The 25,648-nt window shown below is 34.5% G+C and overlaps 3 protein-coding genes across 3 annotated transcripts in view; 1 reads left to right on the forward strand and 2 right to left on the reverse strand.

Annotated features, from left to right (window-relative positions):
- The first annotated feature begins 13 nt into the window (after positions 1 to 13).
- LOC113497599 (RAB6-interacting golgin) lies at positions 14 to 6,065 on the forward strand. Its single transcript, XM_026877194.1, has 4 exons — positions 14 to 359; positions 1,776 to 2,271; positions 4,047 to 4,187; positions 4,869 to 6,065. The coding sequence occupies exons 1-4, from the start codon at positions 287 to 289 to the stop codon at positions 5,149 to 5,151; spliced, it is 993 nt and encodes a 330-aa protein (XP_026732995.1). The 5' UTR covers positions 14 to 286; the 3' UTR covers positions 5,152 to 6,065.
- A 113-nt stretch (positions 6,066 to 6,178) lies between these two features.
- LOC113497607 (protein FAM166B-like) overlaps positions 6,179 to 25,648 on the reverse strand; it is a 32,680-nt gene continuing 13,210 nt past the window's right edge. Inside the window, exons 2-5 of the mRNA XM_026877206.1 lie at positions 18,779 to 18,880; positions 17,821 to 17,970; positions 6,973 to 7,169; positions 6,179 to 6,758 (exon numbers count right to left, since the gene is read on the reverse strand). Of these exons, the coding sequence (XP_026733007.1) occupies positions 6,526 to 6,758; positions 6,973 to 7,169; positions 17,821 to 17,970; positions 18,779 to 18,880 (682 nt within the window). The 3' untranslated portion in view covers positions 6,179 to 6,525. The remainder of the gene's footprint in view (positions 6,759 to 6,972; positions 7,170 to 17,820; positions 17,971 to 18,778; positions 18,881 to 25,648) is intronic.
- On the reverse strand, positions 20,162 to 24,180 carry LOC113497617. Its single transcript, XM_026877217.1, has 3 exons — positions 23,402 to 24,180; positions 22,877 to 22,978; positions 20,162 to 21,995 (listed from the first exon to the last, which is right to left on the reverse strand). Exons 1-3 carry the CDS (start codon positions 23,490 to 23,492, stop codon positions 21,775 to 21,777), a joined length of 414 nt encoding a protein of 137 aa, XP_026733018.1. The 5' UTR covers positions 23,493 to 24,180; the 3' UTR covers positions 20,162 to 21,774.

Raw genomic sequence — 25,648 nt, forward strand, 5'->3', positions numbered from 1 at the left:
TGTCTTGTATCGAATGTTTTAATCTTTGTGAACAAATTCTTTTAATTTTCATAGAAAATCGTTGTTTTGTGAAAATATGATTAACGAAACGCATATGGAGCCGGTCCACTTGTCAACGTCAAAAAAATGTCATTTACGTCACTACTGGATACGTCAGTTCCCATATCAGACAGGTAGCGATTCTGGTGAATTTCATTTCAATGTATTGCGAAAAGCGATATTTTGTTTTTATTGTATTAATTAAAAGACTTAAGCTTTAGAAGAAAGCTCTATATATACTTGCAGTATGTCTACATTCTCCGGTTTCAGTGAAGAGGAACTGAAACGCATAAAATCGAACGAAAATACAGTTAACAGCGGTAAATACATCTATACTGTGTCTAATTTTGTCTTATAGTTTAAACACGTTATTTCTTACTTGCATGTACAGGTGTCTGCATACTAAAATCTTGTTTGAATCAACTTCGTTGCATTTTTAGAAAAAGTAAACAAGATGTGATCTTATTTTGAACAATAAAATAGTCCGTGTAGTAAAAATCATATAATTCTCTATAAAAAAATCGTTTGCCTATATTATAAGAACAGTAGTAAAACCTAATAAAAGTGAGAGAGTGCATATAAAATTACAGATTATTAGTACTACTGCTAGATTTTGTATTGTTTTCATAATTCTGCCTAATAATAATTACCTGCATAGATGATCTCATAGTGATGTAATTATAAAAACATTTTTAGAGAATAGAACAAAGCTTTCAGCATAAATAAGGTTTTATTCAAGGATTTATTGTACACAGGCAGTATCCTCATTAAAATCAAATGTGAATCATAGAGCATAATCAGCAAGGCTATTAAGTGATACAATCTCATGTATATAAGTATAGTTGTAGTATTATTTATCTAACATAGAAAATGTTTTAACTTACCCTAGTGGTGCCGTGTTTTTGTGCTGTACATTAAAAGAAAAAAGTTGGTTAGTAATTTATTGTAACACTGCTTTCTATACCAAAATATAATATGTATTGTATATTCTTTCCGCATTTATCAAGTAATAATTCAAAAACAAGTCTGTGAAAAATTCCCAGACACAGGAATGGGTTTTCATAGTTGTTGGTCCAAATGGGAGATTCCCAGTCTGATGGAAAGTGAACTGATGACAAAATCTGAATGTTGTGGTCTTGTGTACTGCTTCTCAGTCGGTTTTACCAACCTAGCCCCAAGCACAAAATATTAACCTCATTTATTGTGCTGCTTTGAATATCTTTTAGCTTCATAGATTTTATTTTCAATTTAAATTAGTTTATTATGTGCATAATAATATTGTTTCTAATTATTCTTTAAATTGATGGCATCCTACAGTTTGAAATATACCCAAAGTCTGCAGTTTATTTTAAAAATGTATTGATATGTTGATCAATATTTTTGATGCTGAAAACTGATAATCATTGAAACATAATAATTCAATGTAAAAATATATATTCTCATTGCCCAAATAAAGCTTTGTAATTCTAATATTTAAACTCTATATGAAATTTGGTGATCTTAAGAGCACCATTTTCTGGGGTAATTGAATAAATGTCAGTGCATCTTTATTTTAATATGAAAAATATGCACAATATTGTTGTCTACACAAGGTATTATAATGTTCAAAGTATTTGTAGCATGCAACTAGCCCCTTATGATACAATATGTTGTAAGATCTTCTTATGAGATTCATTGGCCTTAATATCCTTAAAAATGTTTTTTTTTCACTTAAAGACTTAATACCCCTATTACAGGTCCAAAAATAAACGCAGCCAACGTAAAGAAACTCGACAGAATAGGATACAAACAAAAACGACCAACCAGCCAATATAAACTGCCAATATTACAGAAACACAACTCAGATGATGCTATAGATAGTATGGAGTTTGATAAGTGTAAACTTAGTTTAAGATCACCGACTACGCCAGCACGCGATATGACGGTGGCGGAAGAAAATAATAAAGAGAATGTTGATAATAATGACAATGCCACTGAAGAGACTAGTAAAGAAACAAGTGAAATAAATAATAAAACAAATGAAGGCACAGAGACCAATGGTGCTGATTACGCATCAATCGAAAGGAAAAACAGTATGGTAGCACCTGATATAGTGAGAGGTGTAGAGAATTATTCAGAAGATGAAATGGCTAATCATAAAGTGAAGTTGGAAGAACTGCAGTTGAGGCAGAAGATTATGGAAGAGCAGAATAAGAAAAGGAAGGAGATGCTTGCTAAAGCTCTGGCTGATAGGTAAGAGATTTTATCCTTACATCACAACAGAGGCATCTACGCTTTTTTTTCGGATGTGAAGTCATCAAAATGCCTCCTTGCGCGTTGGATTGAGCGGAAGAGATTGTCAGACTCCTACTGACTAAACCCCCCGCCCATGTTCCTGCCTTTGTTCTTCGCATACCGCGGCCTCGGTGACCCTTTTGGACAATCCCGCTGCCACGGCAGAGAGGCCTGTACCTTGCAGTGGGTAATTCCATGATAACGCTGGTAACGGTAACGCCTTTCCATAGTAGAATTTGGTTATGAAAATATTTGTCTTCTCTTGGCAATTCTGCCTATTCTAATTAGATTTCACTAACTTCAAAACACGGTCTTACGTTCGTAATACAAATCAGAACATCGCTTCTTCTACATCTTTTAAATGGTTTAACATAAAAGTAGTATCTAATTTAATATCATAGAGGCATTACATAAATCCATCCCTTCACCACTGCACCAGTTTTAGCATCAATTCTTTGGCAACACGGATGTAAAAAGCGTGGGATAAATAGCTATTCTCATTCAAAACGATGTCAACAGCTGTTTAAACTGCGTGTTCCAGTGGTACGATTTTAATTGTCATTGCCTCTATAGCGCAAATAGTACTACACGTTTTATTATTATGATATCGTGGTATTGTACCTCTTATACTGCTTTGTAGAAAAGACATTGATATTGAGATCTAAATAGGTACAATCCTTTTTCGTGTCCGCCTCGTTCGTTTCGCGGTGTCTTTTTATCTTCTTATGCAGTTCTTCTTTCTTTAGACGTAATTGAGACTAGTAGAGTATTTAACTAAAAATATCCGCCAGGAATATTTTAAAACAATATTGGTTAGGTTTTTTTATTACGTCAATAAAACACGTCAAAGATGATAACACGTTTGGAAGGGGGATAATAACGTCACTTGCAGGTAAACAGTTTTCTCAAACCAATAAGTGACCATTGACCAATATCGCGTAATGATTTTTTTTATGCATTTGTTATTTTTCGATACGAATAATTTATGTATTTTCTTCTCCCTTTCTTTAATTATTATCAAGTATTGTTGCAAGACCTGCAATACTTGACACAATACATTTTTTTAACTTCAGGTTGTACCAAACCTCAGCGAGCGACTTATCCGCAACTCTAGCTTCACAACTCAACTCAAAATCACATCAAATCTAGTTTTTTAAAGTCCATACAATGCCCATTACAGGTAGGTATAGGAAACTGGCGATGCTCAACGGTTATATCTTACGTTATCAATACTATCTTGGTCAATCGTTCGAGTTTATCTCTCGCAATCATTCAGTCATACAGTGTATTCAGTTCAAATGATCCGTATCTGTAAATGGTTTGCGAATAAATATTTAAACAATGGTTAATATGACAAAGTTCTATAGTCTCGTCTCGAAAACTATATGGTCAGTTGTTAAGTGTTTGTTTCGTAGTGTGTTTTTGTTTTGTTTGTAGTTTTCTTATGTGAGTAGTATCGCTTTTTACTACTTTTATGTGATTTATTTCATCCAGTGATAGGAATGCATTCTGAAACTATAGCAGAGACGTCAATAAAAAGTACTTTCAAGCCATAATGCAATAAATTTTAGCATTTAGTCGCTAAAAATCGCTCTAAGAGCATTTTCATTAGCACTGTTGATAAATAATATAATAATAGGGAAAACCCTATATCCAGCAGTAGACTTAATACCGACTGAAGATGATAAAGTTAACGTTGACCATAATTACAAACAGATAATCCATAATTTCAGGACAAAACAGACCTCAGAAGAAGTGCTAAGACTAGAGAAGATCAAGAAGGAACTTCAGGTGCTAGACAGTCAGTTCTCGCAAGACGTCGCTGTGTTGAGAGGCAAGATCGACCAGGCGTGCTTGAGCTACGCGGATGCCGAGTGAGTTGACCTATATTAAACGACTAGATTGCAATTCGAACCTTATCGGAAAGGTGTAAAGTTGCTTTTTATTGTCTGTAAAAAAGATACTACATATTAGTATTTTTTTTTTCATTCTAGCCATGTTTTCATGCATGCTGGTTTACTTACATTTTGTGACTAAAGGAATTAGGATTCATCTTTCGAAATATGTTTCCTACTTTCATTATAAGTTACTAATACGGCATCAAAATATACTAAGCTAGTCGATTAGTTACGATGGTTTTATTTCTTAAATAAAAATCCTTATTTTAATTAACGCTTTTTATAGTAATCTTAATTTAAATTCGAAACGCTTATTTAACGTAGAAGCGAAACGAATTTAACATAGGTTAACGGTACGTGCCTTATCGCCGTAGTATCGGAAACTCACTTAAGAGGCTTCTAGAAATAAAATCAAAGTTTTGGTACTTTTTGTAGACTTGCAAGTTTTTCTAGCAAAGGAAACTTAGCTTAAGTTATTTGTTAGGAGCTGACAATATTATTCTTGACGTTTTGTTAAGGCGTTGGTGTTCGATGCACTTATACACGCGCTGCTTTGTCACGGCATTCCTTCTGCGGCTAATCGAAAGCAAAATCGCAATCGATTTTTACAATTTGTATTGGTTAGACCAAACTAATAAGTTAAACATTCCTTTTCAGAAAACACTACTTAAGAGTCGAGAAAGAATTCCTCCAAGCAAAAATCCATTTACAAAAAGAAAAAGAGAAGAAAGAACTATTAACAGAGCATCTGTGTGCACTAATAACACACAACGAGACGAGAAAAGCTCAGAAACTAGAAACGTTAATGTTAGAACTCGCTACTGATAAGAAAAAAGAAATAAATGAAGTTCTACCTCCAATAGAAGATGAAAAGCCAGTGGTAGTAGATGGTGTGGACGAAAGGACTGGTAAGATTGTTGAAATTGTTCCTCAAAGTTAGTCTGTATTTCACGCATTTAAATCTAAAACTGCACAACGTAAGGAAAATACTAAAGTCATTTAGAAGGAACTCGAAACAGATGATGTTGAAAATGATGATAACTTTAAATCACGCACAAATGGAGAAAACAACGATAGTTTAACAATAGTGCATTTAAATATTATTAATATACTCTCAAGACTGTATTTATTGTATTTAATATATTATGTCGTCTTATTATAAGTATCTTATATTTTATGTATAAATCTATTTTAAACTTAGATTTATTAAATTATATTTTATGTTGAAAGAGTTGCTAAAAAATATTTTAAGAAGAATTTTAACTTGTCATTATGGCAACGAATGTTGGATTAGGCTGCTAATTATTATCCTAATAATTTAAGAACTTTACAAGCTTAATGACCTAAGGCCTGCTAAATAATGAGTATTGGTAAATCTGATATAAAAAAAAAACATATTGTACCTTATTTTTAACTATGTGCCTTATGTTAATGTACCTTTGTTTATGGTTTATTTAGTTATTCTAGAGGATTGATAAATATTAGAAGAGGGTAGACCAGCTAAAGATTCTATTTACAAAGGATTTTTAATAACTTCAAAATCTTTAATTTTATCGGCAAGATATTTTCTTTTCCAAGAACAACTGAAATAAACCACAAACATTCTTAGATTTAAAAATAATTTAAGTTATTTCTTAGTCATGTAGGACGTGGCAATATTTTTAATAACATTTATACAAATATAGAAAAATAATATGGCATGTTTTCGGCCAGTTGTACTAAAGCCAAATAACAAAAAGTAACTATTTTTATGACAAGCTATTTTTATATCTCGATAAAAATGGATCTAGGTTAGACTAAGATTCGTTTACACTATAAACTATGATATTAATAAAACAAAATGTTACTAAATTACTATGTAGTTTATTTTTTTAATTTTACAGTAGACTTAATACATCTATTTAAGTGTTTGTACTTTATGCATTATCAAATTTGAAGTATAATTAAAATACTCTTTGAATGCATTTTTTTTCTATTTGTGCATGAATGGTATGCGGTTGAAGAAACGATTATTCCGTCGACTATGAGTTCGAAATGTTGAATCTAAAACATATCACATTTTCTCAGGAATTCTCACACAACAAAGTACAGCGAAATTTAACATTCAATACCTATTCACTAACAAACAAACGGACTAACAAAATATATATTTAAACTCGCGCTCATAAATAGGCCGATGAATATGACTGACATGAAAATACAAATCTAGTATACTGACTGATTCCTCTCCGTCTACCTAAGAAAATACTGTTCGTTCCGTTTTATAGAAGAATGTTCACCGTCTCTTGGTGAAGAACATCCTTCTGCCTGTATGCTATCCCCAGTTCCAATATGAATACTTTTTGCCGTTATCTTTCAAGATAGCTCTGATATTGGTGTCGGCGTTGTGGATTTCCTTTCGCTTTTCTCGCTCAATTTTGATGAGCTCTAGTCCTCGTTTCGCTGCACAATGGTATCGTTGGCTAAGAGATGCTTCGGAACCTTTGATACGCGGTATGTGGCCTGTGTAGCCCGCTATTGGTGGGAATTCCGGGGATATTGTGTTTTCTGTAACAATAATAATAGTACAGGACCTAAGCTTTACCCCTAAAGAACACTCACGTTCAAAGTATGATGAAACTTTGGAAATATTTAAAATAACATTATGTATATCCAGAGATAAATCAAAGAATTGATTTAAAAAAAAAACCATTAAATATACTCTTCTTGTGTTACTTTTACTATGGTAACACTATCAAATGCTTATGCAAAGTCCACTTACCTTTATACTTATTGATTTCTCTAAATCTGTTCAGATCGCGCCGGATTTCGTCTCGCGAGTGTACTGTTTCCATTTTAGGCGCGCTTCTTGATCGCACGTAGCTTCTATTTAAATCCGCTTTTCGTCTGAGATCGCGTTGTCTGTCCGTGAAGTTTGCCATGCAGTCGTCTGCTGTCCGTCCATATGACTTTCCGTAACTAGAACCAGAAAGATTTTTAGAATTTTTATTAAATCTTAAATTAGCAACGTGTAAGTTATGAGAATCTCGATTCCCAATTTAACGGTATAACATTTAAAAGCCTAATACTAACTCTTAAAGTAGTGTTATTTCAGTTGTGAAATAGAAGTTGTGCAATGGTATTATTTTTAGATTTCTAGGTAGATCTCTGTAACGAATTCTAGAAAAAGGTTTTATTTCAAATCTAAAATCCACTCTTTCAAAGTATCGTGTACATTTTCCGATGTTCTCAAGCAATATCAAAGTACAGGGCAATTATCTTGTTAATGTTCCGTTATCATGCTAGCTTTTTGAACTTGATTCCAAATTCGTACTCTTTATGGCCATCGTAAATCTTAAATGCAAAATTATCCTTGGCATTTCGTTGCAAACGATTATGTGAAGGTAAATGTAGGTTACAGCTGTTTCAGAGTTGGGGTTTTAAATGCAAGGTTTAATTACTCGGAGAAAATTACGGGCTTATAGTAGTTTCATGTCAAAGTGCTTGGAATAATTAAGTAATTAATGATGTTATTAAAATAGGTTTATGTTCGCATTTTTATATAAGAACATAATTTCTAACTTAGCATTAATTCTAGGAAAATCGCGAACCATGGAAAACTTTCAGCTCTTATAATGCAGGTTATATTTTTTTTGTAGGTAAATAACAATCCTGATTACTTGCTACTTGCAATTAGAAATCGTGCATTTTGGAATTGAAATTCTTTAACAGGGGCCTTAAAATAGTCGATACAATCAGGGCTACTGTCCGTATTTAAGAACTGCACTTAATCATGTGACGCCCCAAATGCCTTCTTGTCTCGATAATCGTCACAAGTACCGTTCTTGAATGTGGCTGTTAATTCGTTGTGAGAGCGAGAACCCGCTAGGAGTTGGGTAAGCATACTATGCATCCTCTGACTTTTGCTATTGCTAGAGTCCTATTGCTCAGCCTTATGGTAACTACGAAAACAATTATCAACTATCCTCCCAGTACTTCACGGATAGAAGAGTGGAATAGGTCACCACGACAAAACCATTGTTCATAAATTGTCATGGGTTCTACCCCTTCGTAGCACAAATGTGTCTTATTTTGAGTGGGTGTCTTTGTGAATGCGACTTGAATTGAAATTTTTGAAACTCCTTCTGACACAAGGATTAAAGTCCACAATGTAGGTGGCGCTGTGTGCCACGGATAACATTAAGTCCGCGTATTTTAAATAGTTATAAATAGTTTAAGAACAGTAAATAGAATAAAATGTAATTATTTGTCAAATACATAGTGAGAATAAATAGTGAAAATGTTATCTCTCTTTAAAAACCATTAAAAGTGTATATAAAACCCAACAAAACTTTATAGTGTTTGCAGTTTTTGAAAACCGAAATTATTCACAATTGAACAGTGCTGATCTTAAAACAAACTTTACAGTGTAAACAGTGTAAAATTAACCCTTATAAATGTGTAACAATATAAATTATAAACATTTCAGTGTGTAAACAAAAATAATTATTTTTCGAAAACGCTTAGCGGGCATTGACCTAATTTTAAATTCAAATTCACCCGCGCCGATAATGTTGCCATAGTAAAAGGAGTGTTGCCCCCTCAAAAATAGTATTGAAGGAGCGTTCCAGTATTTGAAAATAAATTAATACAAATTGTAACACAAACGCAGGCATGGAATTTAATAATATCACTATGAGAGACAGATGCATCAGGAGATGCCTTTCAAATACCTCTCTCGAATCACTTGATTCTTCTTCTTCTAATTTAAGCGTAAAGAGTATGATGGATTTTTCTACCCACATCAACCCTGATGAAATAACACAATTACAAAATTCAATACAAGTATTAAGAGAAGAATTATTAAGCGCCCACACCGAAATAGAAAAATTAACCCTGGAAAATTCTGAAATAAAGCTACAACTCCAAAATGAAATAAAAAAGTCTGAGCACCTTAAAATGATATGTGTTACATTTAGTCACAAGAAGACAGAGTCGTCAATTTCATTAAAATTAAAAAAAAGTCAGGCAATGAGACCAGAACTGCCATCAAGGAAACTAAACCTTGACTTGGACTTTCTTACACCCAAGTGTTCTCGCCTCTATTCTTCTGCGGAATTTACTAAAAGTAAGGATAATCCAGAAACTACCACGGAAATGCCTACCACGGAACTTGCTAATAAGAAGGATAATCCAGAAACCACCACGGAAATTGATAAAGTTAAGGATAATTCAGAAACTACCATTAGTCAAACTACTCCCGACATGCTAATTGATGTGGAGGCATTCATTCCAAAAAGTTCCGATTCAAAGAAGAATGTTAACTCTCAAGTGGATATTGGTCAACCCAATCGTGGAAAACCCTATGAAGAATCTGGCAAAATATTTCTTTTCTCGGATAATCAAGGACAGGGTATTGTACAAACACTAGTAAATCATAAGCATAAGTTTATTATTCATGATTACAAAATGCAATCTATCACAAAACCAAATGCTAAAACAAAACATGTATTAGCAGGCTGTAATAATTACACTGACATAATTTCACAGAAAGATCACGTCATTATAATGACTGGGAGTAATGACTCGAACCCAGTTGAATTTATGTCTGAAATGTCTATAGCGTTACACTATCTTAAAAATTGCAATGTGTATGTTGTTAATGTTTTCCACAACAATTATCTCAATGTATGTAAATTAAATGAGAAGTTGAAGTTATTAACTCGAAATTATAAAAACTGTACATTTGTTGAGACAAGAACTCACAACGTTGTGAAACAAATTATCTTTCACATCAATGTAAAAGTATACAGTGGGTCATTCTTATCTTATAACGGTCGCACACCTAAAAGGTTTACTGGCTCGCAAATTATATTAGCAAGAAACTCTAGAAAGCCTCATGTACCACAAAAATTGGATCGTAATGTAGAAATAAAAAAAGGTACAATACCTTTCTATTTTCCTATTATAAAAAAAATGTCGACGAATGTATCAAAAGTAAATTCAGTAAATTCTCCTATTATAACAAAAATATCACAACCTGAATTAAATAATTTTTTTCGTAAATAAGTCTTCCTACACTATATTTCACCAAAATATTGCGGGTGTCTTAAATAAGATACAGGACCTGGAAGTAGCCCTACTAGAACTTTACGACTTAAAGAAAAATATTGCAGTAGTGTGTTTAAGTGAACATTTTATAAAAAATCACGAGGAACAGTATCTCAATTTAAGCGGGTTTTACCTGGCGGATATATTTTCTCGTGATAACCAACGCCGCGGAGGTACTTGTATACTATGTAAAAATTCATATGAAAGTTCTAAACTTGATATAACAAGGGAGTTTGCAGTAGAAAAACACTTTGAAATATGTGGAATAATAATAAAAAAACTCAAACTTATAGTACTTTGTATATATAGAACTCCGGACTCCGATGTAAACAAATTCTTTAATAATCTTGAAAAAATTCTTATAAGACTTCAATATAAAAAACAAAACATAATAATTTGTGGAGATTTTAATATAGATTTATTACTATCAGATAAGAATAGCACTAATTTTAAAGAATTGATGCTTAATTACGGCATAGAACACTACATAAATGAGCCAACCAGGCAAAAGAAATGTATAGATAATATCATTGGTAATGTTGATAATGGTGTTGGTGAAATTTATAATCTGTACCTTTCGGATCACAACACAGCTCAAACTGTTACTGTAAAAGAGCAAGCCAGTAATGTAAAAAACTATTATTTTGTAAATCATGACGATCTCAGTAGGGAAAACGTACTTAAGTTTATAAATTATATTAGTTGCTTAAGTTTTAATGAAATTTATGAGATTTCAGATGGTAATGAGGCATTTGAGAGATTTCATGATACATTGATATTATTTTATAAACTATGTTTCCCGAGTATAAGAGTAAAGAAAAAATATGATATTAACAAACCTAAATGGATAACCAGAGGGATTAGAACTAGTAGTAAAAATAAAAGGTCATTACGGTATGTCTACTATCTAAACAAGAATAGTGAAAATAAAAATAGGTATAAAAATTATTCCAAAATATTAAGAAAATGTATGTATAATCTTCAAGCTATGTGTAATCAAAGACACATAGCCCATTCTCATAATAAAGTTAAAGCTACTTGGAACGTTGTAAAGCGGAATATGGGTAATGCTAAAAATAGAGAGAGTATCAATATCATTAAAGATAACAACACAACAATTTCTTCTGGTTCGGATATTGCAAATAAATTTAACAAATTCTTCGTAGACGTTGCTAAAAATAATGATTTAAATAATAATGATTATAGTAAAGTAAATATTAATAGTATAGTGTCACATGATAAAAGTATTTTTATAGAACCCACTGATGATGTTGAAGTCTGTCAGATCATAATGAATTTAAAAAACACAAACTCCTGTGGTTATGATAACATTTCAACAGATATCATAAAATGTATATCTCAGCATATAGCACCGCCTCTGGCGCATATTATCAACCTATCTCTTTACCATGGTTGTTTCCCAAACAGGCTGAAAGTGTCATTAGTAAAACCATTGCACAAAAAAGGTTCTAAATCCGATGTTAATAATTATAGACCCATAGCCTTAACTCCAATTTTATCGAAAATATTTGAGAGAATTATGTATAAAAGGGTGCTAAAATATTTAAATAAGTTTAATATTCTTGCAAAAGAACAATATGGATTCCAACAAAACAAATCTACAACATTAGCTATATACACTTTGATTAAAGCAGTAATGAATAATATTAATTGTAATACATCTTCTTGTGCCTTATTTTTAGACCTGAGCAAGGCTTTTGATCTTGTAGACCATTCAATATTAATTGGTAAAATGGAGAAATATGGCATCAGAGGTTCTGCTCAAAAATGGTTCGAATCATATTTAAGTAATAGAAAACAGATAACCAGAGTAACAAAACTTAATGATATAAATAATACACTAGAAAATTTTGATTCTATGCCACTCATAAATCACTGTGGCGTACCGCAAGGGAGTATTCTGGGACCATTATTATTTTTAATCTATGTAAATGATTTGCCAAATATAATCAAACATCAGTGTGTTCTATTCGCGGATGACACCACGGTAATTATAGATTGTAAAAACCCGCAAAACCTTGACACCATTGTAAACGAAACATTAGATGACATTACTAAGTGGCTAAGTATTAACAAACTAAAAATAAATATATCCAAAACAAATGTATTAAAATTTGGAACATGTAGAAGCAAACCCATACATTTAAATGTCGCATACAATGGTCAATCGATTGAGCAAGTTTATAGTGCGAGATTTCTTGGAGTTATTCTCGATGAACACCTTGCATGGAAAAACCATATAGATAATGTATGTAATAAGATAAATAAGTTCGTATTTGCTTTAAGAAGGGTCAAAGATATTACCTCAACCCAGACGGCTATTCTTGTTTACCATGCATATGTTTGTTCAATAATTCGTTACGGAATAATTGTTTGGGGAAATTCCACAGATGTTTCAAGAGTTTTGATAGCGCAAAAAAAATGCATTCGCGCAATATTTAATTTAGAATGGTCTGAATCCTGTAGACCTGTGTTTCAGTCCAATGATTTGTTAACTGTTCCGTCCATTTATATTTATGAGATCGCAAAATTCTTGAGATCTAACCTTTCGCTTTTTAAAGTTAAGGACAATAGAAACAAGAGAAAAGCAACGTTTCAGCCTTTTGAAGTGCCTATACCAAGATTAGAATTAGTTAGACGGAGTTGTGTTTATATGGCTCCCCTAATTTATAATACTCTACCTAAGTCTATAACTGAACTTCCTTATAAAAAATTCTGTATGGTTTTAAAAAAATGGTTGATAAAAGAAAATTATTATTCGGTAGATGAGTTTTTAGAAAAAAATAAATGTAAATCTTTCGGTTATAAAATTAAACTTAAGTAGTGTCAATAACTGTGTTGTAATTATTAGAAACTATATTACTAGCGTTTATTTAATTTGTAAAAGTCAAGATTAATCTTGTAATTCATTTGCATGCCGCTAATGGTAAATGTGCTGAACAATTGTAATGTATGTAATGTAACACCTGCATCATGTACCACATTTGAGCAAATAAAGGATTATTATTATCGTTAAATGTTTACATTTCTCGGCGATAACCGCCGGAAGACCTGATGGTACGGGCCTAAGCCAAGTCACCATCAGTATAAATTAAATTTAAGAAAATACATTAGTGAATAGCTGATTGTGTGTTAGTGTTGTGTTGTGAGCTATCAGACTCACACTGCAGGAATTTACGGACTAGTCTACATGTATTTAATATGACTGCTTTTTGCAATAGATGGTATGTGTTCGGAACTAAATTTAAAGTTTTGAGGGACTGGTGTAGTTGGCAGGGTATCACTCCTGTTGTGGACAATACTATAGGAACTATCGTAACTTTTTGCAGGTGCCAAATTCGCGTTATTTCATCTCTAAGTTCGGTATACTTAGCCAATTTGTCTGCTATGGTGGACTGCAGATTATGAGTGTTTGGCACTGCAATATCTATAAGATACCCTGTTTTATTTGCTTTATTAATAAGCGTAATATCTGGTCTATTAAAGTGAATAGTCCTATCGGTGAGAATGGCTCGATCAAAATAAAGTTTTGTCGTGGAGTTTTCTAATACCGTCTCCGGGTTATATTTGTAATAAGGAACTATGGAATCAACAAATTTATACTGGTAAGCTAACTTTTGGTGAATGACATTGGCCACTTGGTCATGTCTGTGTTTATAATCGGTCTGGGCTATTGACTTACATGCACCTGTTATATGTTGGATCGTTTCCGACGCACTATTGCATTTTCTACATCTGTCATTAACTAAATTCTTTATTATGTATCTCCTGTAATTCCTAGTTTCTATAACCTGATCTTGGATTGCTATTATGAATCCTTCAGTCTCCGGGAAGAGTTCGCCTCGACTCAGCCACGCGTTCGACGCCTCTTTGTCGACATTAACTTGGCAAAGGTCTTGGCGATGTCTTCCGTGTAGGGACTTCTGGTTCCATTCTAGAATCTTAGTTTTGTTATCTAGTTGCTTCTCATTTTTCTGCTCTAAGGGGTCCTTTAAGTTTAACGGTGTTAGCTGTTTATCATTACAAACAATTAATTTGTGGAGCATAGAAGACTCGGCTTTTGCAAAGAAATACTGTCTGAGTGTTGTAATCTGTCTACTATGTAAATTTAAAATATCAATTAGACCTCTACCGCCTTCTTTTCGTGGCAGTGTGAGTCTTTGCAAACAGGATCTAGGGTGGTTTTTACGGAATTTAGTTAAGCTCGTATTTATTTTTCGTTGTAGTTCTTTAAGATCCGATTTGGTCCAATTTATTACTCCAAAAGAATAAGTTAATACGGGGATAGCGAAGGTGTTAATAGCTTTAATTGTATTTCGGGAGTTAAGATTTGTCCGTAAAATAACGTTTAGTCTATGTTGAAACTGTTGCTTTAGCTTACATTTAGTTTCTTTGTATTTTATCTGAGATGCCTGACTATATCCTAAATATTTGTATGTATCATGTGCTTCCAATGGTTCTATTAGTTCTAAATTTGCTAAAGTGTAATGATGTTGATAGTTTTGCCCTGCTTTAATTGAATTAATTTTACACTTATCTATACCAAATTCCATTTTAATATCACTTGTGAACTGTTCTGTTAGTTTAGCTAATTCCTCTAGTTCACTTTCACTTTTAGCATATAGCTTAATGTCGTCCATATATAACAAATGATTTAATTCAATTTTTACTGTCTGCGTAGCTTCAGTGTGAGTGAGAGGTATTCCGAATCCAGTCGAGTTTAATAAGTTAGATAGAGGATTTAAAGCAAGACAAAACCACAATGGACTTAGGGCATCCCCTTGAAAGATGCCTCGCTGTATTTTAATAGGGTTAGTTACTATTGTTCCGGTTGCTGTAGTAAGCCTAACAACCGTAGTCCAATTGGACATTAAGTTTTCAAGAAAAACTATAATTTTGGGATGGATTTTATATAATTGTAAGACTTTGACCAGCCACGAATGAGGTACGGAATCGTAAGCTTTCTTATAGTCAATATACATACTATACAGATCAGATTTAGTTTTATGGACTTTATTTAATACTATAGAATCTATGATTAATTGTTCCTTACAGCCTTGGCTAAACTTGCGACACCCTTTCTGCTGTTCTGCTAGGATATTATTTGCATCAACGTGGTCATATATAACTTCAGCCAGGCAGGATGTCACTATTTTATACAAGGTCTGTAGGCAAGTGATGGGTCTATATTTCGCTGGGTTAGTTAGGTCACTACTGTCTTTCGGTAACATGTAAGTAGTGCCTGCTGTCATGTAACTTGGTATGAGGCTGGGATCCTGAATAAACCTATTTATAAAATTGCATAAATAACAATGGACTGACGTAAATTTTTTATACCAGTAACTATGGATATAATCGGACCCAGGGGCTTTCCAATTATGTAGACGGGTAAGCACTTTATGAAATATTTCTGGTCTTATATTTTCAAATACCATATCTGGGGTGTTTTTATTGGTATTTGCTGCTTCCGTCTGAATCCAATTAGCTTGGTCATTATGAACAGCTGGGTTCTCCCAGATTTTTGACCAAAAATTTTGTAAAGACTCTAGATCCGGGTTGTTACTTACTGTGTTTTGCTGGAAGTTAGATGTTGTTTTTCTTACATTACGGTAAAAACTTTTTTCATTATTGGTGAACTGAAGGTTCTGCTGCTTTCTTAGCGTACATGCTGTATACCTCTGAAGTCGGCCTGATACAACGGAAAGTTTTTGCTTTAACGTATCTAAAACGTGTGCTGCTTGTGTATTAGGCTCTTCATGAATAGTGTGTGTTTTATAATGCTTAATAATATTATTGAAATGTGTGACTATTTTTCTACTTCTATTTCCGTTTACAAATTGAGTGACTCGTCCTATCTTAGATCGTAGGTTATTAATTTTACGTTCCATGCGTTTTTGCCATTTAGGCTTATGTTCTTTTCTACTACCACTAAGATTTTCTGATGGTTCAAGCGCTATTTTGCTTCCGTTAACTTTAGCTGCAGTCCATGCTGCACTGTATATCACAGTCTGTAGTGTAAAAAAATCTGTATCTACTCCAACATGTTCAGGTATAATTATGTGATTGAGGTAACCAGTAATACGTGCTAAGTTTTTAGATGGTTTTTGTTTGGGGATGTATACTCTTTTAGTGGGATCAGTATTTTTATAAAAAAGAATAGCCTGTTGAAATGTCTCATCTATTTCTAGGTTACGACTTTCCTGCAGTGCTTGTGTGATAGATTCCGTCTGAGTTGGACTGGACTGAGATAAATCTGGTGCTAATGGAAGTTCTGCTACAGTATAGTGAGCTAACTGAGAATTACTGTCAAAATAATTGGGTGGGTTAATAGTTTCAACAGAATTACTTGTGCCATTATTATTTATTCCTAATTCTGCAGATACTTCTAACTTCAACACATTTAATCTAATATCACTAATATATTTATTATTTAATATAGCTCTCCTCTGATCTGCTATCCGTTGTTCACTTAAATGTGCTAGAGCGGGGTACCTATTAATAAAATCATGGTGCATGGGTTTACGATATGCGGTTTCATTAGTGCCAAGTGCTGTTACTCTATAGTACGCCCGCATGATAGCCTCATTATACTCATTAGTCCATCTCATACGACTCTGTGCTGTGTTTTGTGTACTACTCATCTCTGAAATCCGTGTTAAGTGTTCATGGGGTGGTGTATGTGTAGCTGAGGCAATGATATTACTCTGTGTTTGTTGAAGTTCTTGTTTAACATCATCGTATATTCTATCAATAATGTGTTGCGGCAAAAGTTTGTTTCTTGTAATGGCTCTACGTTGATCTCCAACTCTTTGTTTACTAACCTGCATACTAGGAAATTTTTCAATGAATTTAAGGTGAAGAGGTTCAAGATAAGTTCTTTTGTCTGTATCTAATAAAGTTAAATAAAGGTAGGTGCGCAATATGAACTCGTTCATTTCGGACGTCCATCGTCTGCGCTTTGTAGAAACACTTGTAATGGGTGCAAGGTCGTGGTCAAAAGTGACCTCTTGCGCAACACTATCAAGTACGCTCGAAGAAGATAGGCTTCTCGTCATATATGAAGGGCGAGTTGAAGGAACGGAAGAAAACAGAGAACGCGTATCATCACCTGAAAGGTCAGCTGTAACTTCTACGTCGTGAGCCCGCTTGCTCAGAACACGACGACCGGCTGTAATATTTTTGTCGGGAGAAGCCCGCCTGCTCAGCCCCTCACCGCCGATGGTCCGCATGCTGTGACATCCAGCATCGGCTCCAGATGTGCCCCGGCGACCCCCGGGAAGCGACCGCAAATCATAAACTCTTTTACTACTCATCTCCATATAGGGTTACCTTTCCTGTTTAGCCGCGTAAGTTTTTAGTACATGAGTACTGTACGCGTGTCCGCCCCCCACGTGAGCTCGATGTTCAGCTCGGACGTTAGGAAAGGATTTTGGGGGGCTTATTATTATTATTATTATTATAATGCGGGAGTCGTTTTTAAACGTATTTAAGAACATACCTAAAGTTCATCCCTGGTACATATCCCGTGTAACCGGTCATGTGTGCTGTGGGTCTGTTTCTCAGGCCGTCGTAAACGTCTCGCTGTGGTGCATTGTTGCGAGGGTGATCCAACTCGTAGTTGTCCCGTGGACGGTATTCTAGTGGCTTACTGAAATATACAAAATAAATAATAAAATAATATTTGGTTCATTTGTATGAGATGTCAAAAGTTCATGAGGATACATGTGATGTAAACTATTCAACTATTGTTCATTGAAATTTTTAGTGTAAACCGAAGTCAAACATGCTGACTGAGTGGTCTACTTTGAGGAATTCAACCGAAAAAAGGAAGGAAATATAAGGCCATTATCTAATACCCATAACTGATTGATAGAGTGCTATTCTTTGAAAAATATCCATCTCGGGACGTTGTATACTCAGGTATCTTTAATCAGGTCATCATGTTATTGGATATTGTTACCCTATCAATAGCGCATTGTGGGAGGAATTACGTTTTAAAGGCTGGTATTGTATTGTTAGGGGTGAAATAGAATAACTAGTAAAGCGCAATAGAAAGCTTTATCTGTGTTGAGGTGCGCTGCCCACGCAATCCTTTTCAATCTGCGTCCCACGCAGCGTCGAGGTTTACCTAGAATATCTTGTTCTTTAAAAATGGAAAAATACTTCGAGATGTTTGAAACTTCTCTCAAACAGAATTAGATTTATAGGAATGTATAGTCCTGTTCTTTATTAAATTCTTACTGTTATTAGATCAAATATCATTTTGACATTTTAAGAGAAATTTTGGTTAAAGTTAATGTATTCGAAAATTAACTCGGTTTGATTTTAATCTAACACGTACATACTTACATAATAACCCAAGCACCAACGTAAAATTTCGTAATTAATATTTTAAATTGTATATTTCTGAGAGTCTCTGTCGACGCAAGCAAATTATTATTTTTAACACATCTTACTTGAAAAGTCCTTTGGATCGGATCTCTCTGAGAATCTGGCGTGTGTTGTCTCCGTAGCATTTGCCGAAGCGAAACTTCAGCATGGGACAGTGCCCTGTGTACCTGTAACAAAATAATTTATACTTGTGAAAAATAAATAAAGATAGTACCTACTTGATAGCGGATCGAATATTATTTCGTCTACGGTTTTTTTTTACTAGAATGGGTTACCCAAATATTTTTACTTTATTCGAATTTGGACTAAATACAATAATCAAAGAAGTCTTGGGTAGTCTGAATGTACGAAACACAACATTCGACAAAGATTAGAGCATATCGGTTTTAATTGGCCATCCCGCGCTACTCAAGACAAAATTTCTGTTTCTCAGCTCAATTTGAAAGCAGCCCTAAACCTAGCATCTAGTCCGTTTATAATAAACTAGATGTTGATCGCGACTTCGTCCCCGTGGGTAGAAGATATCAGTTATGATTTATGTTTCCTGTTTTTTTCACATTTTCAATTGTATCTTCGCTCCTATTAGTCGCAGCGTGATGGTTTATAGCCTAAAGCCTTCCTCTATGAATGGTCTATTCAACACAAAAATAATTTTTCAATTTGGACCAGTAGTTCCTGAGATTAGCGCGTTAAAACAAACAAACAAAGTCTTCAGCTTTATATATTAGTATAGATATGAGGATTCTGGGCAAGGCAAATAAAAAGCAATCATAACATAAAATAACAATTTATTTCTTATAACAAATCAATTCTCGGGGACTTAAATTCTAATCTTCCATTTGGCTGCTTGTCGATCGAATCACGGACAATCTTCGTATAAGAAGCAATAACCAGACAGGAGATGTAATACTAAGGGAAAATCGCAATCGCAACGCGACCAATCGCAGATCACGCCCATAGGTAGTGCGACAGGTTCGTCGCACGTGCGCTGCGACGGGGTCGGACGACATTCGCTGTTCACTCGGTGCATGTATTCTGGGCATTCGTCTACACCTGAAATAAACGTGTGAAAAAATAATTAAAATAGAAATAAAACCACAATGACTTAAATGGATGTGGAAGGCGTTGGATCTGGTATCGAAGCGCGACTAAGAGAAGTAACAAGCGAATGAATGGATGACTGTTGATTGATTGAGTAACCCAATTAGAAAATGGAAATAAAAACAAAGTTTGATTATCAAAGTAGCTAATCCCGACAGTAAAATTTAATTAAAAAAAAATTAAATTGGATTGAATTTTCATCGGATTGACAATGTTTTGTCTGTAGATATAGGATCTACAAATCAGATTATTAGGTTGATAAAAAGTATAAGCAATCATTAGAAGGATATCGAAAAGTATCGAATAGTTAAATAATTTGACTTTCTGACTAATTATTTCCTCATATAACCTGGTGTCACTGCTATTAAGTAAGCTGCATCCGGTTAGACTGGAAGCCAATTCCAACATAGTTGGGAAAAGGCTAGGCCGATGATCAGCAAGAATCAATTCAACTCTGAACGTCATATCTACTCAATACGGGATTCACATTTATTAGTTGTTGCGGAAATACGAAGCCCAAGATTTCTTATTTACCTACAACTTTTGCGCCTGGTTTCCAGAAACTTTCTTTACGGAAGTAAGTACCATATGAAACATGACACATAAATAAGGATGAATAAAGACGATAAATAAATGAACTTGACTCACAAGTTCCGTTATACATGAGACATCCAGCCTTCCCAACTCTGCCATAGTAGACTGTTTCTATAACATGTATGAAACACAAGATCACCAACACTTGCTGCATGGCGTCTTCACCACTTCAAATCTTCGCGGAAAATAACGGTTTTGTCGCAGAATTGTTTATTTCAAAACTGCTGTCATTCATCCTCATTTTGAATGGGTGTTTGGCTTGAAAGGTGTAAACTCAAAATGCGCAAACTTAATTTTGTTTACGCGGGGCCATTCCATTGTTTTTCTGTCGGTATGGACTTGACTTTAGATGCGTCTACCACCTATAGATCTTAGTACACATAGTTCAACTCATTTGTGCGCGCGGCGCTATGAGTGCGTATAAAAAAGGGAATGCTTGCTATCGAATCTTTAATTTGTGTGACAGTGAAAGCTGTATCACACGACGTCACTGTATATCAACAAAGGTTGAAAAAATCGCAAAGATGAATTGTACTGTTTGTACCTTGTACGAAAATGGCAAGGGTGGCGCGAGGTGTTTAAAGTAGTTTAAACCCCCGAACTAGAAGTGATTGTAGTCGATAAATGTACAAAAATAGTGTCGCATCTGTAGACCTCTTCAAAATATCAGATAAGCTAATCCTCCTTTTAGTAAATTGTATAGAAAAGTGCCGGTGTTTATGAATATAATATCCTTTGCAGGAAAACGCTTAATACAATCCTCTTAAGCCTTATGTGCTATCGATAAGTCACGCATGATTCTCAAATATTTTTCTCAAAGTAAATGACTTTTCGTCATTTGCAAAATACGAATGTTTGTTCCACGAGCTAGTTACATTTGTAAAACTTTAGTGAATAACAACCTCATTGTAAAGGGAATTCTGACAAGACAAAGGCGACTTTATGACTTTCAAACTACTGAAAATTGAAACTTAAATATCTATAATATCTGAACTCTATGGTTTCAGTATATCTATCGAAACTACTATATTCCGGGGTTTGAATTCGGGATCCGTGCTAAAGGAACCTATACATGTAGAGCGTTCGGAAATTAAATATCCGTGTGTATAACCTGGATGAAAATCTATTGTTTGTACTAATAAGTTCTTCTACATTTATGTATTAGAATTGTAATTTGATTAAACCCTATCTTATGCACTGGTACCGCAGATAGAAGATCATACAGTGCTTCAGTTGTCAATGGATCGAATCTACGAGAAATTATGACACGTGTTGTAGTTGCCATCAAGAAAAAAAAACATTAAAAAAAATTAAAAATTTATTTATTAAAAAAAACTATTGCTTTTTCCCCTCACTTTCGTACTTATTAAGGGGTAGGGCCTCTTATGTATTTATCCATGGGATCTTCATAGTTCCTTAGCCGGAGCCGCTTCGACAGTTTCCAGTCCTTCTTTTTTCCACGCTTTCGGTTTTTCTCCCTTTTACTCAACGGCATTGTACATCCGTGGTATTGGACACAGTCCCCTGTATTCTCGTCTAAAACGAGATCTCCGTTACAGTCGCAGCGAGACCAACCACACGTGTACCCTGGAAGTTTATTACGGGGTCAATGGTGTGAAAAAAGGCGAGTCTAACACTGAGGGGTGAGGGGGGCACGAATAACCAAAATTGAAATGCAAAATTGGTCACCCGTTAAGTTCATGATTCGTTGCTTAACTCCGATTAACTTATTTAGTTAGTACCGAGTTTTATCGTTATAGCGAAAACAGATTTTAAAAAAGACAATTCACTAGCTATCTCCAATTCATGTCAATCATCATGGTTTATGAGATACAGCCTGGTAACAAACGGACAGACCCATAAACCCATTTTTTGTGCCATTACTAAGCTTTCTTCAAAAAAGTAAACATATAACGTTATAATAGAATATGATCGGGGTCTACTCAAATACTTTGTTTTGTAGTAGATGTACAGTATTTTACATAGTGGTAAATAGAATATGGCACTAAACGCATCTGCGACAATAAATAACCCTGTCAGAAGTATTAATTGGACCATGAAGTAACAATTGGGATGTGGGTGTATCACAATCATCCAATTGGCAAACACATTACGTAAGCAATACTCTGTCTGAAGTACTTCACCCACTTCTCCTAGCCTAGACCTCATGCAAAAATGTTTAAACCAAAATAAAAAACCGTAGCCAACACCATCAAAGTAGTTTCATATGAACTTTTTCTCAACAACCTTTTTTCTCCAGTTAAAATGATGTCTTTTCTCAGGCTCTAAACTATCTGAAATCTATATCAAATTTCATTACAATCGGCTCAGTAGTTTTGGTGTGAAAGCGAAACAGACACACACTGAGATACTTTTGCATTAATAATATAAGTATGGATTAACTGACCTCACCGAAATGTCTTAAGTAATTTGGAGGGATAGTTAGTACATCTAAAGGTTCTAGATACCTAGGACGAAAGTGTGTGGTTCAGCACAAGTTCTCTGCGACATTGTTTGACCGTCACATCGCGTGTGGTAGGGATGCATCCTTCGCGGGCAATGGTCTACACCTGAAATATCACAGTTAATTTGGTCATTAACTATTCTTTATGGGACTGGCCTGTTGGTCCAGTGGTTCGTGGCTGTTACTGCTATACCAGAGGTCGTGGATTCGATTCCCACCCAGGACAAACGTTTGTGTGATGAGCACTATCATTTGTTCTGTATCTGTGTACCAGAAAACGTTGTTTTGCAAAAAAATATATATTAATAAAAAAAAAAATTTCAAAGAATGAAAAATAGATGTCCGTACTTCAGACCTACCCAAAATGCAACCAAGCCGAAAAAAACACAAATTTCACACAACGCTATCTACTTTCGTGCTACATTTGTCCCATACTACTAACCCTTAGACCAACAGGCCAGTCGAATAAGTTACCCGCTAACCAGAAATTACAAGAGTATTAAGCCACTATTAACTCAAAATAACTTACAATGCTTTCTGTATAAAATACATCTTTTCTGATATTCAAAGCCGTGCACGATATAGCTCAACGAAAGTAAAATAACTACCGAGAAATCCATTGTTTTCTTAACATAATACCGTTGTGAATCTCAACTAGCAAGACGTTCGCACGCCGGCCACTTTATCGTTAAGTAGGTTTTAAGCAAAGAGTATCAACGTTTACGATACTGTTTACAAAATATAGGCCAAAAAGTTATGTTTCGTCCATTCATACAGTGTGTTAGTCATGTAATCAAATTGTAAGTGAATGGCCTAACTCCCACGGTGTTATGCAGTTTTTGGAGTTACCTACGTAAGTGTCGCAAAGAACCCTTTCTGATCCGTTTTAGATAAAGATACTTCTTCTTGATTAAGGAAATGGTCCCGAACATTAATTGCCCCTTTGGGAACTCTTTTCCGGATAGGCCAAGGAAAAATAGGGTGATTTGTCGGACAGAGCTGATTTATCTGTTTCGTGAGAACATTATAAGATTTTTTCCGCTCTACGCGTAATGAAAGGAATTCCTACCATCAAGGCCTGTAAGCATCTTTTTTCATTTACATTAGTACATACCAAGTAAAGCAAGTAATAACTCAATTCCTAATTATTTCTCTTGTCTCACTGTATACGTATACATACATATGTTGTATAGTTCCTTCTCCAATACGTTTTTAGGTAGCCATTATCCTGCCGGGGAAGGAAGGGTTTGTCCAAAAGTGTTACCGTGGCCCCGGTACACAAAGAGCAAAGAAAGGTTCATGGGTGGGTTTTAGTCAGTAGAAGTCTGACACTCCCATCCGCTCAACCCAAAGCGGAAGAGTCATTTGATACTTCCCATCCGAAAAAAAAGTATCCTTCATCAACTAATGCACCTAATTCTCCCCTTTATAAGTTAATGAGCAACAATAATGAGAGATGTTAAATGTCTGCTCAACTCTAATGAAAGTCGGTCAGACGAGGGTTGCGCATGTTGGATGAACTTTCGCCGAATATTGTAACAAACTTGGCCCCCAAACAAAAGAACGTCTTATCGAATATGGGAAAACTTAGTCGTCCGTAGAAGACAGGCACGTGCCACAAGAATTGTTTAAAATTAATCAATGTCTTTTTGTTAAACGACTATGTGAGAAGTTAATTCTCAATCCATTGGTTTCAAAAATAGTTTTAATTTCGACTCGGCCCATTAAGCGTACAGAACCATAGTCAATACAACTCCGATAGAAACTTGATTGTTTATTTTTAATTTTCCAGTTCCGTTTATTGCGACTGTTAACTCAATGGCCCTGGGAAGGTCGTTCGAAAATCAAATGATTTCAAAACAATGTCTTCTTTAACACGCAAACTTTTTTAAACGGCCTGCTAGTTGTCTATTGTTTTTCCTTTTTCTCAACAAATTATTCTAGTGAAGTAATTAAAAACAAGTACCAATGAAGTCGATCAGAGTGTAATTGTTGAAGCTCTAGTAGTGTTTATTAAAACTTTCTCAATAAGTATCAAAGGAAAACAGCTGTTAGCGAATCCTAACAAACGAGCTTTGGTCACGGAACTATGACCCGTTTAACGCGATGAAATATAGGTGAGTAGGTGGTATGTATAGTATAGCTGCTGTGTAGGTAGATATCACAGTGCCTGGTACGAGAAAACTCGGCGTGCGGCCTTCCTGCGCCGAACAGATAAGTGTAATGTACTACCTGTTTCATTAAAGGCACATTAAAGGTTTCTTTGTAAACTGATACGTGATTCCGATTGTCTATAATTGTCTTGTCTGTGCCTGAATAAAGAAAGACATTGATTTTCAGCCAGTATCGTAGGTATGTGATTTACCTTGTGCGGAAAGTTGCATGGCTGTTTGCCATATACATTGATTAGTAGAGGTTCTCCCATATGAGGTTTTCTTACTCATTTAGAAAGTAGTTTAAGAGATTGCTTAGTAAACAATTTATCGCGAACATAAACAGTTTTTTTTTGTCTTGGAGTCGGATTTTTTTTGTTCCCCTCGAAGATATTTCAGATTGGTGAAATCAATTTACGAATAATAATGCTTATAAAGAATTAGATCCGAAATAGTAACTATTCACGGTTTGAAGTAAAAGTTATTTTTGTTAACTAAAGATGAAAAGAGACAATTGAAGTCAAACAATAGTAGCTTAAAAATAAAAGAAGGGGAAAAAGTACATAAACATATTGTAAAGTGGTCTTGAACGAGAAAATAAAACATTTCTTAAACTAACTCAC

This window comes from Trichoplusia ni, chromosome 1 (genome assembly GCF_003590095.1).
Source record: "Trichoplusia ni isolate ovarian cell line Hi5 chromosome 1, tn1, whole genome shotgun sequence".
Taxonomy (NCBI): Eukaryota; Metazoa; Arthropoda; class Insecta; order Lepidoptera; family Noctuidae; genus Trichoplusia; species Trichoplusia ni.

Bases quoted from the DNA above. Each gene is read 5' to 3' on its own strand.
- LOC113497599 (XM_026877194.1), top strand. From the start codon at position 287: ATGTCTACATTCTCCGGTTTCAGTGAAGAGGAACTGAAACGCATAAAA. The intron at 2,272-4,046 runs GTAAGAGATTTT...CCATAATTTCAG, and splicing joins GCTAAAGCTCTGGCTGATAG to GACAAAACAGACCTCAGAAG. The intron at 4,188-4,868 runs GTGAGTTGACCT...ATTCCTTTTCAG, and splicing joins TTGAGCTACGCGGATGCCGA to AAAACACTACTTAAGAGTCG.
- LOC113497617 (XM_026877217.1), bottom strand. From the start codon at position 23,492: ATGGATTTCTCGGTAGTTATTTTACTTTCGTTGAGCTATATCGTGCAC. The intron at 22,979-23,401 runs GTAAGTTATTTT...GTGATATTTCAG, and splicing joins TATTTTATACAGAAAGCATT to GTGTAGACCATTGCCCGCGA. The intron at 21,996-22,876 runs GTATCTAGAACC...ATAAACTTCCAG, and splicing joins ACCACACACTTTCGTCCTAG to GGTACACGTGTGGTTGGTCT.